General features: G+C 40.7%; 1 protein-coding gene across 5 annotated transcripts in view; it reads left to right on the top strand.

The window, feature by feature from the left end:
- Nucleotides 1-17241, top strand: part of DPYD (dihydropyrimidine dehydrogenase) — a 675852-nt gene that overhangs the window by 373230 nt on the left and 285381 nt on the right. For all 5 annotated transcript variants that reach the window (XM_075936591.2, XM_075936588.2, XM_075936587.2 and 2 more), the window contains one exon: nt 16457-16564. In XM_075936591.2, the coding sequence (XP_075792706.1) occupies nt 16457-16564 (108 nt within the window). The remainder of the gene's footprint in view (nt 1-16456; nt 16565-17241) is intronic.

Genomic DNA, 17241 nt, shown 5'->3' with positions numbered 1-17241 from the left:
AGAGCCTGCACCCCAACCCTCTGCCCCAAGCTGGTGAAAGTGAGGGAAGATGGGGGAGAGAGGGAGGATGGAGTGAGCAGGGGTGAAGCCTTGGAAAAGGGGCACAAACGAGGGGGGCAAGAGTATTTGGGTTTAAGGTAGATCCTGGATTGTGCTTCCATTCAAAAAGTGATCTTGTGCTTAAAAAGGTTGGCGACCACTGTCCTAGGTCTTAGGGTTATGTCTATACTGCAGGGTTTTTCTGGGATACCAAAGGTATCCCGGAAAAGTTCTGCTGCCTCCACGGAACACATCTACTTTTTCTGAACAGTTTCTGAAAAAGTGGGTGCATTCTTTCGGCATCCCTGTATTCCTCTTGGTGAGCGGAAGAAGGGATGTTTTGAAAGAGGAGGTTTTTCAGAAATTTGGCTTTGTGTAGATGGGCCAGATTTCGGAAAAGCCTCTTCTGAAAAAAAAGCGGGAAAAGATACACAAATTGTTGTTCACAATTTGTGTATCTTTTTCCGATATAACTCTGCAGTCTAGATGTAGCCTAGGAGTGGAAGCAATAGGGCTCGAGAAGGAGGGACTGGTGTTGTCATTGGGGCAGATAGGGTTCTGGGAGGAATCCCTCTCCAGACATGCAGCCAGACACTCCATCAAGGCTCTCATGGGGGATAAAGAGGCTCTCCTGCTGCCTCATCTGCTGCTCCCTGGCAACTCTCCTCCCCTGGTATTCAGCGATCTGGTCCTGCCGCTCTGCCCACATCTTCTGCATGAGGGAGTTCATGTAGTCCATCTCCTCCCTGAACATGTCGTCCTTTGTCTGTTTTTTCCTGCATATCTGAGCCAGGTGTGCAGATTTTGGAAGAGGAGGAGCGGTACACAGTGAGCTGGCTGCAGTCCCAGAGGCATTGAAAAGTTACAAGGGCACACATTATGGTAGATACATTGCATTAAGCCTACTGCTAATCTGTTAGCCTACACTGAAGGTCTCTGCATCAGCCCTTTGATTTTTTACTTGGCACAGTTGGGCATCCTTAGAATAGTCTTTAGCCCATGGACATCTTGCAGTCTTTGTGTAAATGTCCTCGTTCTGTTTGCTGGTTTGGAGGTTGGAGAGAATAGATTAATTTCCCTATGTCTTGATGAGGCCCAAGATCTCCTGGACACTTCATGCTTTCATTCTTCTTCATGCCTGGGAACTGGAGCCCAGGGAGCAGAAGTATTCAAAGTCTTTACAGTCTTTGAATTGGTTGAAGTCATGTCCACTTATGCCACAGTATGCTGCTCACTCTGAGATGTGCTTGCAATGCTGGCTACATAGAAAATAAAATTCATACTTTCCTGGAGCTTTTTCTGTTCATCTGGAGAACAGTAGAGGTGCAAGTTCTGGCCAGAGCAGTCATAGTGGGGAACTGTGGGATGCCTCTGGGTGACCAATAGCCTCACCTTTCACCAAAGCTGCATCTACACTATTGTAAACTCAACCATGCAAGGTTGGAAATACCGTTACTCCTTGTGAAACCAGAAGTAACTCATATCAACTTAAGCAGCCCTTAAGGTCGACTACACAGGCTTCGTAGTGTGGATGCATTGTTTAGAAAATTGACCATATGCAGCTAAATTTAGTGTCAACTCTTAGGCTGTGTCCAGACTCAGGGTTTTTTTCGGGAAAAGTAGCCTTTTCCCGAAAAAACTTCCCCTGCGTCCAGACTCAAGCCGCGTTCTTTCGAAATAATTTTGAAAGAACGCGGCTTTTCTTTCGATGGCGGTAAACCTCGTTTCACGAGGAAGAACGCCTTCTTTCGAAAGTTCCTCTTTCGAAAGAAGGCGTTCTTCAATGTAAATAGGGCTTCTTCAAAAGAGAGCATCCAGACTCGCTGGGTGCTCTCTTTCGAAAAAGCGGATTGCTTTTTCGAAAGATCCGCCTGCAGTCTAGACGCGATCTTTCGAAAGAGGCTCTTTCGAAAGCATCTTTCGAAAGAGCCTCTTTCGAAAGAAGCCTGCAGTCTAGACATAGCCTTAGTGTAGACTTAATGTTTTAAAACTGAGAATACATTAGTTCTCAGCTGATTTTTGAAGGATAAAATGTGAAAATTAGTCAATTTCAGGAACAATTGTCATGATTATTTTGTATATTTTAATAACAAGTCATATGGATTTATTACAACAAATTTACTAACACAGGACAAATAGGCAACTGTTGATGGAAGAACACCCTTGATTCTTCATGGAAACCTGTAAGATCTTCCAACATTAATTTCCATTTAGATATGTATGAAGTTCTATTTCTGTACATTGGCAACCTTTCTGATGAAGTTGACCAAGGTACAGAAAAATCACAACCTCCTAACCATCCTCACCCATGGTTTATATATGCCAATTCTTCATTACCTTGCTGAAAAGGGAACTGATTCAAGAAAGCACCAAAGTATATGTTTGACTTTTAAGCATGTGCTTGAGTCCTATTAATTGACTGAAGTTTCAGCATGTGCTTAAATACCATTCCTAAATAGGGATAGAGAGCATCCACGGTTGAAAGAGGAGCAAAGCAGGGGTCAATGATTTTTACTTTGCTCTCCAGTGTGTAAGAAGGAAGAGCAAGCTGAACAACTTAATTTTTTAATAACATTCACACTGCGCAAATACAGTCTCTGCCTTTTTTTAAATGGATCAGAGGAAAATTTAGATGTGCTGCAGGTGAATGGTAGCAGTGGGGAAAGAAAGCTTGGGGCCAAGATGGCTCCAAGCTTTCTGCCTTTGATTGTGAGGTTCAGGGGAATGATAGTCAAGGATATAAAACAAAGGTAATTTTTTCCCATAAAAGCTTAACTCTGATGCACTAAATAGCAGGAAGATCTTTTTTTCTCCAGTTTTCTTAGTCAAGACAGGCAGGTAAAAGGAGAACAGTAAGTTGAGAGTGCCATCTCTTTGGAGGTGATGGCCATAGCTGATGATAGCAATGCAATGCTAAAACAGATTAGAAATAAAAAAAAAAAATACAGAGCAACAATTCTCTCAATGCACCCCATAGTTTGGGAGCCAGCATCCCTGTGCTCACACAGCTCTACAGTACCATCCTTCTGCACACACATCTGTACATGCATGCATGTGCATACATAGGTGCCAAGGCTCCTCCCTTTGCCCGTGCGTGCAGTCTTCAGAGACCCAATTGCTCTCCACACATGCTGCTACTCTCTTTCCTGGGCCTCATTATGTCTGCGCATTGCCCTGGGTTTGCTGGTGTCATATAGCAGCTGCGACACATCAGGCCAGTGTGGCCAGTGCACACATGCAACTGTTCAGCGCTTATGCATTAACGTGGAAGGCCAGAGAAGCAGGATATGAAGTAGTGTCCCATCTACCTGTCATGAGGGACTCATGTAAGGTTTCCCATGCACTGCTCTTCCACCTGGAATGAAGCGGGTCTGGGAGAGAGAACTCCCCACCATAACCATATCTAAGTAGTCCCTCTGTGACCCAGGTGTCTTGTAGTGATTTCTCTTCCTTCCTCCCCACTTTTCTGTGTTTTTTTTTATTAACAAAGCCCTCAGCTATCATTAGAGAATTGCTCTTTAGGACTGTGCAAGTATACCCTATCCTGGAGTAAAGAAATCATTAATATAAAACAGTAAAAAGAAGCAGTTATATTACAAAATAAATCTACCAGGCTTACAAAGAAAACAAATTTGAAAGAGCCACCTGCTGTGGAGATGAGGCAGTAATCTCACCAGCAGGAAATAAAAGGGGGAGAGGAGAAAAATACAAAAGCACAGACATTAAAAAAGTAATTAAAACACTTATCTCCATCAACATACATAACAAACAAAAAAAATCAGCCACCTAAAAACGTGCTCTATTGAACTGCACAACAGGAAGTAACAAAGCTGCCACCATAAAAAAAATCTTTGCCAGCAGAAAAGAGAAAGATCCTTTAAAAATATAAGTCTCAAAAGTATTTACTAATGCACTAATCTCTTATGGCCTGACCTTGAGAGATGTGGAGCACCTGCAGAGCACCCACAACTTTATTGAGAGTTGCATGTCTTGGGATTAAGCCTTTAAAAATATACAGTGACTCTTTAGACACCAGTGACTTTCTCTTTAATATTATTCTGGTGGTTGAGTTAGAATGAATTTTAATACTGCATTAGTATAATAAGTAGTGTTCTGCAGTTGGAGCAAGTGGTAGCATAATGTTGCATTTTACCTCTGTTCACACCTAAATCATTGTTTAACACTGATGGATTGACAGCAAAATTATCAGTATTTAATCCTATTTATCATAAACTGATGTAAACAAATAGGTTGAGCATGTAAGAATGAATACAGATGTGGCTGTTATGGCTAGGGAAGACTAAGATTCACAGTTATAAAAAGCTGCTATTGTAATATTATCTTTTAAGGAGGTACTTAATACACTTAAAACTTGTAATGCAGTTTGTATAGTGACATAAAAAGAACAGATTTTGAGCATAGGGTTTTGATCTCCTGTTCCCCTGACCAGAACCCAGACATGTTGAAGAGGTGTAGAGCATTCTAGAAAAATAAATTATGCTTATGGGAACAGAAAATGATACACACACACTTATCAGAGGGGTAGCCGTGTTAGTCTGAATCTGCAAAAGCGACGAGGAGTCCTGTGGCACCTTATATTCTAACTGAAGTGTAGGAGCATAAGCTTTCGTGGGCAAAGACCCACTTTGTCAGATGCATCTGATGAAGTGGGTCTTTGCCCACGAAAGCTTATGCTCCTACACTTCAGTTAGTCTATAAGGTGCCACAGGACACACACTTATGTCACCATACATATGTGACAGAGAAGAGTACAAGGTTACATATGGGCTTTTGTGCCATCAACCCTATACTGTCTGCATCCGAATTCTTGAATCAAGTTCTAGAAGGACAATCTAGTGTGTGAAAGCCAGAGGGATGTGGGTATATACATGCCTCTGCTGCGGCATGGTGCTCAACCCAGTGTAGTGTGGATGGTAGCAATCGTCTTCTGGCATGATTCCATTATTCCTGTCGTTTGCACAGTTGTCCTTGATCCCCCCATTCCCAGCAGTACTGGCAATCAGTGCTGAGCACTTTCAGTTCTCCCTTGAACTGTACTGGTCAGCCCCAGTGATCATGGAGCATGCTCAGAAGAGCTGCCACCTGATCTCCAGAGCACATCTGAGGGCTGATCACTGCATGTTCAGAGTATGGTTTCCACAACTTGCAGAAACAGCCTCCTGTACCTGGAGATTTCATGTTCACTGGACTCTCTCCCAGTGCTGGGATCACATGAAACACCTTGGGCACTTGTACCAGTCACTCAGTCAGTCACTCCAGGAGGGAATCTAATGCATTCCCTTGCTCTGATGACCTGGACAGGTGCTCTCCATGGCCACAAGCATTGAATCCAAATACTCCATGGCCACAAGTATTGAACCTTGACCCCAGCAACCTCATTGTATCAAGACACTGCTGATGGGCAGGGAGGCAACAGGGACTTTGGAGAAAGTCAGGGGAGGCCGAGAGGGAATGAAGCATGTTACCTGAGATCTCTACTCAGCAGTCCCAGGTCAGGCATCCCTTGTGAGGAGTCCTTTAGGGAAGAACCTAGGCCATGGCAAGAACTAGTATCTGAGGCTGGGAAGTTACAAGGCAGTCTGCACTCCTTGGAAATATCTTATCTGTCTCTAGTGATATGTGCCTGAAGCCAGCTCCCTCCATACACTAACCTACACTCCACCTCAGTTTGGTCCCTGATCAAGATACAGCTGCAAATCAATTATTTCATTGAATCCTATGAACCAGTGTAAAACATTTATTGGAAGCAATAACAGAGTATTAACAAGCAGTCACTGCACCCCTGCCTGAATCTGTGTTTTTCTCAGTCATGCTGGCAGTGGCAGTCCCTGGGACAAACAAAATCAGGGTAGAAAAGGAGAGAAGAAGTTTGGTAGGTTTTTAAAGGGCCTGGATAGGGGGGAAACAGTTTAATGACATTTATGGATGTGCAAAAACTCAACTCCTCTTCCAATCTCTATCTTTTCCTTCCCCTTATGAATGGGAACTATGTGGAAGGGCAATATAGGTAGCTGGTTGCAAGCCTGCCTGGTACCAGGAAGGGAAAGAGAACTATTTGTCTACAGTAAGTCAGAATGACCTGGCACAGGCAGCATCTCCTCCTCTACCAGATGCCACCTGTCCCTCCCTCCCTTGTCCACTGCTGCCAAGGTGAAGCATGCTGGATGCCCGACAAAAAGTATTTACTTGGAACCCCTGGGAGCATGGAGGAGGGAGACAGTGAGTACCATCCTGTCCCTGAGTCTGTACTCAGCTGCAAGACCTCTCAAAGGAAGAGAGCTCTATTTCTCCTCTCCTCCCCACAAGATTAATTCACAGTTGTTACTCCCTGATCAGATACAGGGCATGAGTGAGGAGTCATTTCTACAGACATTGTCTAATTCCCTCAGGATTTGTGTTCATTCACTGGGAGGAGGTAGTATTCATTTGTTCCTGTTTTAAAGGGAAGTTTTAAAGCTAGTATTCAGTATATGTGCAGTAGAACCGCAGAGCTGTGAGCACCTTGGAAACAGAGGCTGTTCATAAGTGAACAAAACACTAGGGTTATTCTTTCAAAAGGTTACAACTGAACATTGAGTTAATACAGTTTTAAAAATTTACTATGCAGAATAAGAATGGTGCTTTTAACCATCTTAATTGAAATGAAACAAGCACAGAAACAGTATTCTTACTTTGTCAAATCTTTTTTGAAATTTCCCTCTATTTTTTCAGTTGTGTATATTAAACAAGTACAGTGCTATACCATATTTGCTGTTCTATTTTTGTTGTTGTTTCTGTTACTACCTGAGTACACACTTCTGGTTCTAAATGAAATGTGTCGCTGACCACTCAGTTTGTAACTCTGGTACTTGTAACTCTGAGGTTCCATTGTATGTAAATAAAAGTTACATTGGTCATACCTGGAAAGCAAAATGTGCACAAGTGAAAAGTATTTTCAAAGGGTATGAGAGGGATAAGCAGAATTCACAGCACATGCCTGTGATTTATTAAAAGTCTGGTGCCATGGAAATGCAAGCCATTTCATTCCTTCCACAAACCCTTTTCTCCCTGCCATGAATTTGCTAATTTTTAATTATAAAGGGTTCTTGACAATTAGGTAGTAAAATAACTGTTGCTGTGCAAAGCTCCACAATGAAAAAAAACCCAGAGAACTTAACTGAAACATCTTTGTTAACAATTTAAGTGATAATACAAAGGAAATGAAAGTAAAATTATATTGAAGCTATCTGACACTGAACAGTGATTTTACACCCTTAATCCCCCATCTCCATCCAACTGTTACCACTGGCAACCATGAAAGTACGCAGCTGCTGCCTCCAGAAACTCCCCTACAATGTGTGTTCCTCAGTGCAGTGAAAGACATTATTGATAGGCTTTGGTATATGTTACAGGCAGGGAATTTGGAGATGAATGATTGTTTCTGATCAGGGAATACTAAACAACAGGGTCTCTTTGATGACTTGTTAGGTAGATTTTGAGTGGAGAGACTATACTGACCAGAACTTGTGTCATTTAGGGTATGTCTATACTAGCTCAGTAGTTCGAGCTAGGTAGGCAACCGGAGTTGTAAATGAAGCCCGGGATTTAAATATCCCGGGCTTCATTTGCATCTTCCCGGGCACCGCCATTTTTAAATCCCCCTTAGTCTGAACTCTGTGCCCGCGGCTACACATGGCACGGAGTAGGTACTTTGAATTAGGATATCTAATTCGAACTACCGTTACTCCCCGTGGATATTTAAATCTTGGGCTTCATTTGCAACTTCGAATGCCTACATTAGCCTCCCTAGTTCGAACTAGGGGCTAGTGTAGACATACCCTGATGTAGTTCCAAAGGGTGTATCTAGACTACAGGGTTTTGTCAACTAAACTATACTTGTGTCTACACTGCCGCTGAGTTCTGTCAACATAACGTTGACAGAACTCAGCAGTTTCGTCAATGGCTGTAAACCTCATTCTACGAGGAATAATGCCTTTTGTAGACAGAGTTCTGTCGACAGAAGACGTTATTGCATCTACACTGTCCTTTGCATCTACACTGTCATGTCGGCTTGCTTTGTCGACAGAACTGGATGTCGTCTAGACGCTCTTTGTCAACAGAAGCTTTGTAGACAGTATCTGTCAACAAAGCTTCTGTTGACAAAAGCCTGTAGTCTAGATGTACCCAAAAAAGAGTCTACTTATTGGGTGGCCAGTAGCTATTGTACCTTAGTATTGGAGCACAATCTCTCTCTAAAGTAGTGACACTCAGACTGAAGCTTGCAAGGCACATATATCTCTTTAATGTATCTTCTGTAGCACTCTGCAGCGTATGATGTTAAAATACTATGTGATTTAATTATTAGTCTGTCAGAGGCTAAGTCTAGACTTCAGGCTTCTTTTGGAAGAAGCTTTTCTGGAAAAGATCTTCCAAAAAGACTTCTGAGAGCATCCACACTGGAAAAGTGCATTGAAAAAGCGATCTGCTTTCCCAAAAGATAGCGTCCACTCTCAATGGATGCTATCTTGCATTTAAGCTGTGATTACTATGGACAGAGTGGCCACCAAGGCTCCTGTGCTTTTTCCTCTTTTCTCTTCTTTCGAAAGAACTCTCTCAGCCCCGTCCACACGCGCCATTTTCTGAAAGAGCTCTTTTGGAGAAAGGCTTCCTCTTTGTAGAAAGAGGTTTACCAATGTCAGAAAAACCCCTCTGTTCTTTCAATTTTTTTTGAAAGAATATGATTGTAGTGAAAAGTGAAACTTTTTCAGAAAAATGGTCGTTTTCCCTAAAACAACTCTGTAGTATAGACATAGCCTAAGTTATTAACCAGTCAGGATGATTTTGCTGTGTTGCTAACAAATTTGTAGTTGATAAAATAATAATGCTTTGTCAGATATTTTGACGTGAGAATAATGTATAGTACATGAAACAATTAATTTACACTACTGTGACTCTTCTGGATAATGTTGATTGCTATTTTGGCTCCTGAACTACTAAGGCCTGAATACCACTGGTTTAAGGCATCTCTTCAATGTATTTTCAGAGTGTTTCTCCTGGATGGATAGTGTCTCCAAATCCTCTTTCTCTTCTGAATAGTCACTTTGCCCTAAATTGTTTCTATCATTGGTGGCTTTTTTAAATTGTACCTTTCTTGTGCAGTGATGGGCAATAAATGGCCTGTGGGCTGGATATATTCACTAAAGTTAGCCCTTGGTGGGTTGCTGTTGTAGTTTCCTGTGTTTCCCAAGATACAGGTGCTTGCAGCTCCCACTGGCTTCAGATCACTGTTCCTGGCCAATGAGAATGTTGGAAATGGTGTCCTGGTCTACACCACTTCCCACAGCTCTCATTGGCCAGGAGCAGTGATCCGCAGCCAAAATAATCTATAAGCACCTATATCTACAGACGCACAGGTAAATAAAGCAGCAGAGGCCTGTCAGGAGCTGAAGGGGTGTGTGACAGATTAGGGCTAAATACTGCTTTGAATTCACACTGGAACTCATGCTAATGTCACTGAGAGATTTGCACATGAATTGAGGATGCAATGTCGCCTCTGGTAGTGTAGAACCCAGTAGCAGCCATGGCTCAGATCTCCCATAACTCTTTCCTCCCTTTTGGGCAGAGGCTTACAAACCGAGAGTTAGAAGAAAGTACAATGCTGTAGGGCTGCTTATTGCAGCACCTATTTTAAAATGATAAAAAACTTACAAATAGCAGGGGAGAAAGCACTCATGATCTGTACAATTTTTAGATCCATTTCATATACATATTTTATGTACTTTTAATAAATTCCCGTCAATTAACTGACAGAACCTCAGACTATCTATTACACATTATTCATTAGCAAATTTTCTTACTTCCAGAGGAAGAATGATGTTCAGGTGTTCTAAACTATTAGACACCGACTTTGCATAAGTATTTGTTTACCTATTTTTTCTCAACATCTAGCTATGTCTATTTTTAGTCACAGATGTTCAATAATCATTAATCGTGCCTTATAAAAAAGATCATGACAGTTTGAGACATATATAATTTTCCTTCTGGTTTCTAAACACTTATAATTAATTCAGGTCTTGTTTCAGTCTTTTTTCTTGGCAGCCACAAGTGCTAGAAATTTACTTAAAATGCTTACTCTTTTGAAATGAAAGCTGACGTTGTCATGTAATCACTTGACTCCAGGAGCTGGAACTCTAAGAAATGCACAGGATATCATTATTAACAATGAAATCATGAGATATGGAAATATTAGGCTAGTTTAACTTAGCTGGAAAAGGATTTGCCTAATGGAATTCTACCAACTTCATTGTCAGCTCAGGAGTTGTCACTGGTATCTCCAAGGCAGCCAGCATCAACCACAGAAGGGACAAGTTTATTACTCAGACAACCCCAGAACTGGAGTGCGAAGTTGAAATAAAGTTAGCTTTGTACCCACCTTTTCTGCATAGCATCAGTGAAGACTCCATAGCTATAGTGCAGGATCTGGGTCATTGTATTCATTACTTTCATTGCACATGGTTCTCCAGGGTGATTTTAAAACAGCAATTGAGTAGTTCAGCCATATACAAATCATTGTTTTAATTTTACTCCTAGTTCATAAATAGGTCTAATTTCTCTTTAGGATTTGTTTATGGATGGGGAGTCCATGCTTGAAAAAATAAGAGGATAGTGATAGTGATAGTATGATACCAACCACCTGACTAGGATGGTGCTGGAGGTTGTGAAATGCTCAGGGAGATTAGAAAGGCTCCAAAAATAGAAACACCAATAGTAAAGGGGAATTCTACTTAATTCTTCAAGTGCTCCATTTAGCATAGGTCTGTATGCTCGCAAAGTGCACTGATGCTGGAATATTTTCCCTCAGCAGTCTCCATAAGGGACTGGGTCCAGTGCCCCCTGGAGTGGCGCACGCATGCTGTGCTATATAAGTCACTCCCCGTGGTTTCAGTGGCCAACACAATTGTTTAGCCCCAGGTTTCCTGATCGGTGGCTAGAGCATCAGAGGCCCCTTTGGTGCCCCTGTCTGGATGTGTACACTGTAGGCAACCAGATCAGTTACTTCTCAGTTGAAAGAGGAAATGGATGATCAGCCCACATCACTTGAAGTGGCCAAACTGGGCCAAGCCAGCACCAGATGAAGCCATAGCGGCACCCATTCCAGTGGTCCTGCCTGATGACATGAAGGTCCATCAGGACTTTGTGATGAGGATGACAACCAACCTGAATCTCCAAGTGGAGGAATTACAGGAGACCTCAGACTCCCTCTTTGGGGTCCCTGGCCATCCGGTACTAGCTGCTGTTACATGAAGGAGTAGCCAAGATTTCCAAGGCTTTGTGGTAGACTCCTTCATTCATCCTATCTATCTCCAAGAGGGTGGAAAGGAATTACTTTGTGCCCTCCAAGGATCATGAGTATTTGTATACTCACCCCGCACCAAACTACCTGGTGGTGGAGTTAGCCAACCACATGCTAGGGATGATGTGACATTCGGTAGAGCAGTGTTGCTGTCTGCATGCCCTTGAAACTCCCACCTCAGCAGATACTACTTAGTCACCTATGTTGAATGGCCATGAGCAAGCACTCATACAAGAAAACTTATTTCTATAATTGGTATTCTTCAAGATGTGTTGCTCATGACTATTCAACACTCCACCCTTCTTCCCCTCTGTCAGAGTTTCTGGCAAGAAGGAACTGAGGAGGGAAGGGTCTGGAGAGTGCCCTATATAGTGTGGCATGTGTGCACCACTCCTTGGGGTGCTGGACCTGGTGCTCTACAGGTAATGCTGAAGGAAAAATCTTATAGCACCAATGTATGTGCAAGCATATACACCTATGTTGAATGGACATGAGCGACATAGCTAGAAGAACACCAGTTATGGAAACAGGTAATTGTCGTATCCTCATTTTGACTGGTTACATCAGGATAGGATGCTGAGATAGTCATTAATTGTGTCTAGAAGTTCTTCGTCTTGTAACAATTATTGCTGAAACCCACAATGGGGAGAGACAATTCTTGATGTAGACCTAAGTAGTGCAAATATCTGGTCCAAGAGATGAATATAGCTATACCACTCAGTGATAGTGACTATAATGTAATTAAATTTAACATTTTTGAACTGAGGGGGAGGGAATCCCAAAGAAACCCATCACAACAACATTTAATTTCAAAAAGGAAAACTAAGCACAGATGAGGAATAGAAATTGCCTAGAGAGGTTGTAGAATCTCCATCACTGGAGATATTTAAGAGCTGGTTAGACAGACATCTATCAGGGGTGATCTAGATGGTGCTTGGTCCTGCTATGTGGATGGGGATTGGACTTGATGACCTCTTGAGTCTCTTCCAGTTCTAATGTTCTGTGATTCTGTGATTAAAAGGAACAGTCAGTCACAAGCGTGACATTCCTTCAAGCTACATAGAAACATTTTAAAAGAACCATAATAGAGGCTCAGATTAAATGTATAGCCCAAATTAAAAAGAACACAAAGGCTATGTCTACACAGTAGCGTTATTTCTGAGTAACTAATGTTATTCCAAAATAACAAACAGTGTGTCTGCACTGCAAGCCATTGTTTCAAAATAATGGCAAGCTGAAGGACTTCTTACTCTGACTCATTTTACAAAGAGTAAGGGAAGTTGGAGGAAGAGTGATCTTCCTTGGACTTCCTGCTGTATAGACAGCATCAAAAGCTGAAATACGCTATTTCAACCTTAAGCTATGCAGTTGACGTAGTTGAAGTTGTATAGCTTATTTTGGCTTTAGCCCTGCAGTGTATACATGCCCTAAGAGCACTAAATCTAAACAACCCAGTATAAGAGACAATTAAAGACAAAAAGCCATTCTTTAAAAAATTGAAGTCAAATCCTACTGAGGAAAATGGAAAGGTGCATAAACTCTGGCATTTTAAGTATAAAAATATAATTACACAGACCAAAAAAGAATTTGAACAACTGGCAAAAGACACAAAAACAAACAGCAAAAGTCGTGTAAGTACATCTGATTCAGGAAGCCTTTCAAACAATTATTGGGGGCCAATAGATGATGGAGGTGCTAAAAGAGCACTAAAAGAAGACAAGGACATTGCAGAGAAGCTAAATTTATTCTTTGCTTCCATCTTCACTGTAGACTGGATGAGGGAGATTTCCACATCTGAGCCATTCTTTTTGGTGATATCTTTTGAACTGTCCCAGATTGAGGTGTCAATAAAGAAGGTTTTGATACAGATTGATAAATTAAACAGTAATAAGTTACCAGGACCAGGTCATATTTATCTTAGAGGAAACTCAGTTATGAAATTGCAGAATTACAAATGGTGGTATGTAACCTATTACTTAAATCATCCTCTGTACCAGATGACTGGAGGGATAGCTATTGTAGTGCTGATTTTTTCACAAAAATGATCCAGAGATGATCCTGGCAATTATAGGCCAGTCAGTCCTTACTCCAGTACCAGGAACATTGGTAAAAATTATAATAAAGAACAGAATGATCAGCCACATAAATGAATGCAATATGTTGGGGAAGAGTGTCCTTGCTTTTTTAAAGGGAAATAATATTTTATCAATCTGTTCGAGTTTTCTGAGGGTGTCAAGAAACATGTGTACAAGGGTGATCCAGTGGATATAATATTCTAGTGTGATGCTATATGCCAGGGCAACTAAACTTTGGAAGCCCAGAGGGCCACAATGATACTCACAGAACATGCCAATATATGCAAATAGCTTTTCACATTAATGGGCATGAATACAAAGATTAAGCCTTTAGCCACGGCATCGGACTCAAATGTGGCCACTGTGAGTCAATCAGCACTTCTCAGGCTCTGCCCACAAGGCTAAGCAGCCTGCACTTCTCACAATGCCCCAGCACTCCCAGCGCCTCCTTCCTGGGGGCTAAAAATGCCAAAAACCTGTATCCATCTGTTCCAGCCAGCCCGTCCACTTGCATCTTTCAGTGCTCATCTTGCCTGGGAGATGCTCTGACATTGTGGAGAGTGTTTCCAGTGGAGGCCATTTTCAAAGGATCCCACCCACAGGCTGCATGCAGCCTCCGGGCGACATGTTGAGCAGCCCTGCGATAACCCATGTTCATCAGTACTGTGATACATTTTGTACAAAGAATGTCTTTTGAGGTATCATTTGAAAACTCATAGTTTGCTGATCATTATTATCCTGCTAAAATCTGTGGCAACATTGTATGTAAAGCTATAAGAGTCTGCTGTATGATATTATTAAGATCTATTTCAAATCTGGGGAAGCAGCACAAATCAGTTTCTCAAAAAAAAAAAAGAAAGTCTCAAAGTGCTGACAAAAGTGCTGACAAAATCAAATGGACTATCACTTCATTAAGGGCCCATTCTTTGGCTAAAAGAAAGGTGAAAGTGGGTGATTTTCATCTTGGCAAAAGAACAGCCTGGCCATTGATTGTATGCAGCTGGAGCTGATTCTCAAAAGCCTTGTCTACACTAACCTCCACTGTCAAGCTAATCTACCTGACTTCAGCTGCGCAAATAGTGTAGCTGAAGTGGGCCTACTTACTGTAGTGTCTTGTGTGCAGGAAGGTCAGTGGGGGCTGCTCTCCCATGGACGCCGGCTATTCTTCTCATCCTGGTGAAGTACAGGTGTCCATGGAAGAACATTCTCAAATCAATTCATCACATCTAAGCAGATGTGATAAATCAATGTCCAGTGCGTCAATTGCTGCAGTGTCAGTCCCTGGTGCAGTGAAGGCAAGCCCATAGAGGAGAAAGTGTTATAAAAATGAGGAACAGAGGCCCAAAATTATCTCTCTCCACTTACCTCTGCTCGTGGCATCAACATTTGAAATATTAGTTTGCATTTTACCTTTTATTTCATTATAACCAATTTGGACTTTTGTGACTCGTTAATTGTAATAACTTAAAATCTATCTCTTTGTAGTAAATTAATTTTCTTTTCATCTAAACCATTGTGTGCTTGGATTGAAGTATTTGGAAAACTTCAGTTGAAATAATGAAGTTTGCGCTTATCATTTTCTGTTAATGAAACAACAGACTTTTTGTGAGCTTGTATAGGCAAGAAAGGTACTGGACAGTATATGATCCAGATTTCTAGGGACAAATCTAGGACTGGGAATTTGCTGGTAACCCTCTGCAATATAATCCAATCAAGGTGCAACTACACAGCAACATTATTTAAAAATAACTTAGTCCACGTCTACACAGCAGGCAGTTATTTTGAAATAATGTCAAAATACTGTCAAGATAGAGGACTTCTTACTAGGACTCCCATAACCCTCATTGTACGAGGAGTAAGGGAAGTCAGAGGAAGAGTGCTCAATTTCAAAATAAGTGCTGTGTTGATGCTCCCAATTTCAAAATAAGCTATTTTGAAATAACCTATGATGTAGCTCAGTTTGTGTAATTTCTTTTGAGTTAAGCCCGGCTGTGTAGATGCTCCCTTAGAGAATTGAGGGGACACAGCTACTCAACAGTCCAGATTGTACCTGAGTAATGTTACAACTTGGACTTTCAGAACACTTTTGACAAGGCCTCTCATCAAAGGCTCTTAAGCAAACTAAGTAGTCCTGGAAGGTCCTGTCATGGAAACAAAGGATAGGTCTGGATGGTCAGTTTTAATAGTGGAGAGAGAGAAATAGCAGGGTCTTGTGAGGATGTGTATTGGGACCAATGATGTTCAGCATATTCATAAATGAACAGTGAACAGGTAACTTCCCACCCCCGTTCTTTTTTCAGATTGGGAAATTCATCAACTCCAATTCTTTCTATAAACAGTTTCAATTTTCTTGAGTCTGTATTTTCCCATGAAAAAATATGCTGAAATTATCTATACTATATAATTACTAATTATTTTACAATTATTAACTAGATCAATGCTAATTCGGATATACAAGTCAAGACTTCTGTTGAAAATGTCACATTATTTCATTCAATTTGGATGAAAAATAACTTCCTAACTCCCATGTCATCTAATCCATATTTTCTGCTACCCAACTGCACAATCTTTTGATTTAATTGTCAAGTCTCTCTACCTTATTACATATTGTTGCTGTAAAACTATATGATATTAATAACCATAAATAAATATAGACCAATAAGAACTCGGAGATTCCAGAAAAAAATCAAGAACAGCCATTAATGTTGATGAACAAATGTCTTCAAGTAGATATGCCATTTGATACTTATGCCCAGTGATGATGATGAACAAATGTCCTCAAGTCAATACTTTTGGTACTTATGTACCTTCCTAATTGATTAAACTTACTGGTTAGCATTGTGGTGTTTCAGAAAAATAGACCTGCAGATTGGTGGTTTGGTAAAGTTGTTGGTATTTTGGAGGTTTTTGAAATTGTTCATCCCACTTAACTATTGTTTCTCAAACTGTGAAATTTTCTAAATTACCTGCTTAAAATTATATGTACCAGGTTTACCAGAGCCAAAGAAAGATGGTATATTCCAAGGACTGAGAATGGATCAAGGTTTCTACACATCTAAAGACTTCCTACCACTGGTAGCAATGGCAAGTAAACCAGGTGTGTGAGTATATCATTTTATAATATATCATTTTAAATGTGCTTAATAGAGGGTTGGCAATTATATTAGTACTAATGGGGTCCCATAGCACACAGACACTTATACAGTGGTATATCAAGTAAACGGTACATGTAGATGAAGAAAGATGTATGATTTAGGTCACTGTTTCTCAACCAGAGGGTCACAGTCCCCTTAGGGATGATGAAAGTCAACTGGGGAGGTTATAAATCAATGAAAATCTGATTACAATTCTACAACAAAGAAAATGAAGTTTGTATATGTGTGTATATATATATATATACACACACTTGTATATAGAGATTATAAATTACTATAAATAATTATATGCTATATTATACATTTTATCAATGTTAATTAAATTATATTTGGATAAATTACATAGGCTCATCATGTTTATCATTGATACATTTACACACTTTTCTAATAAATGTAAGATGCTCATGAAAACTTGAATAAAGGTTTGCCAGCCTGAAAAAATGAACATACATTGGTCTACATAGGTTATGGAGAGCACCATGCTTGTCTAAACATTAAGAATAGTCCTTTTTAGAAATAAAATCACATACTGCTTGACTTGGGATGTCAGTATATGATGGTGTTTTAGTCAAATGATAATTTCTATATTTAGTTTTCCAGGCTTATATGCAATACAATC

This window comes from Pelodiscus sinensis, chromosome 9 (genome assembly GCF_052426305.1).
Source record: "Pelodiscus sinensis isolate ZL-2025 chromosome 9, ASM5242630v1, whole genome shotgun sequence".
NCBI lineage: Eukaryota > Metazoa > Chordata > Testudines > Trionychidae > Pelodiscus > Pelodiscus sinensis.
Note: the sequence above shows the minus strand (reverse complement) of the source record. Positions and strands in the feature narration are given on the sequence as shown.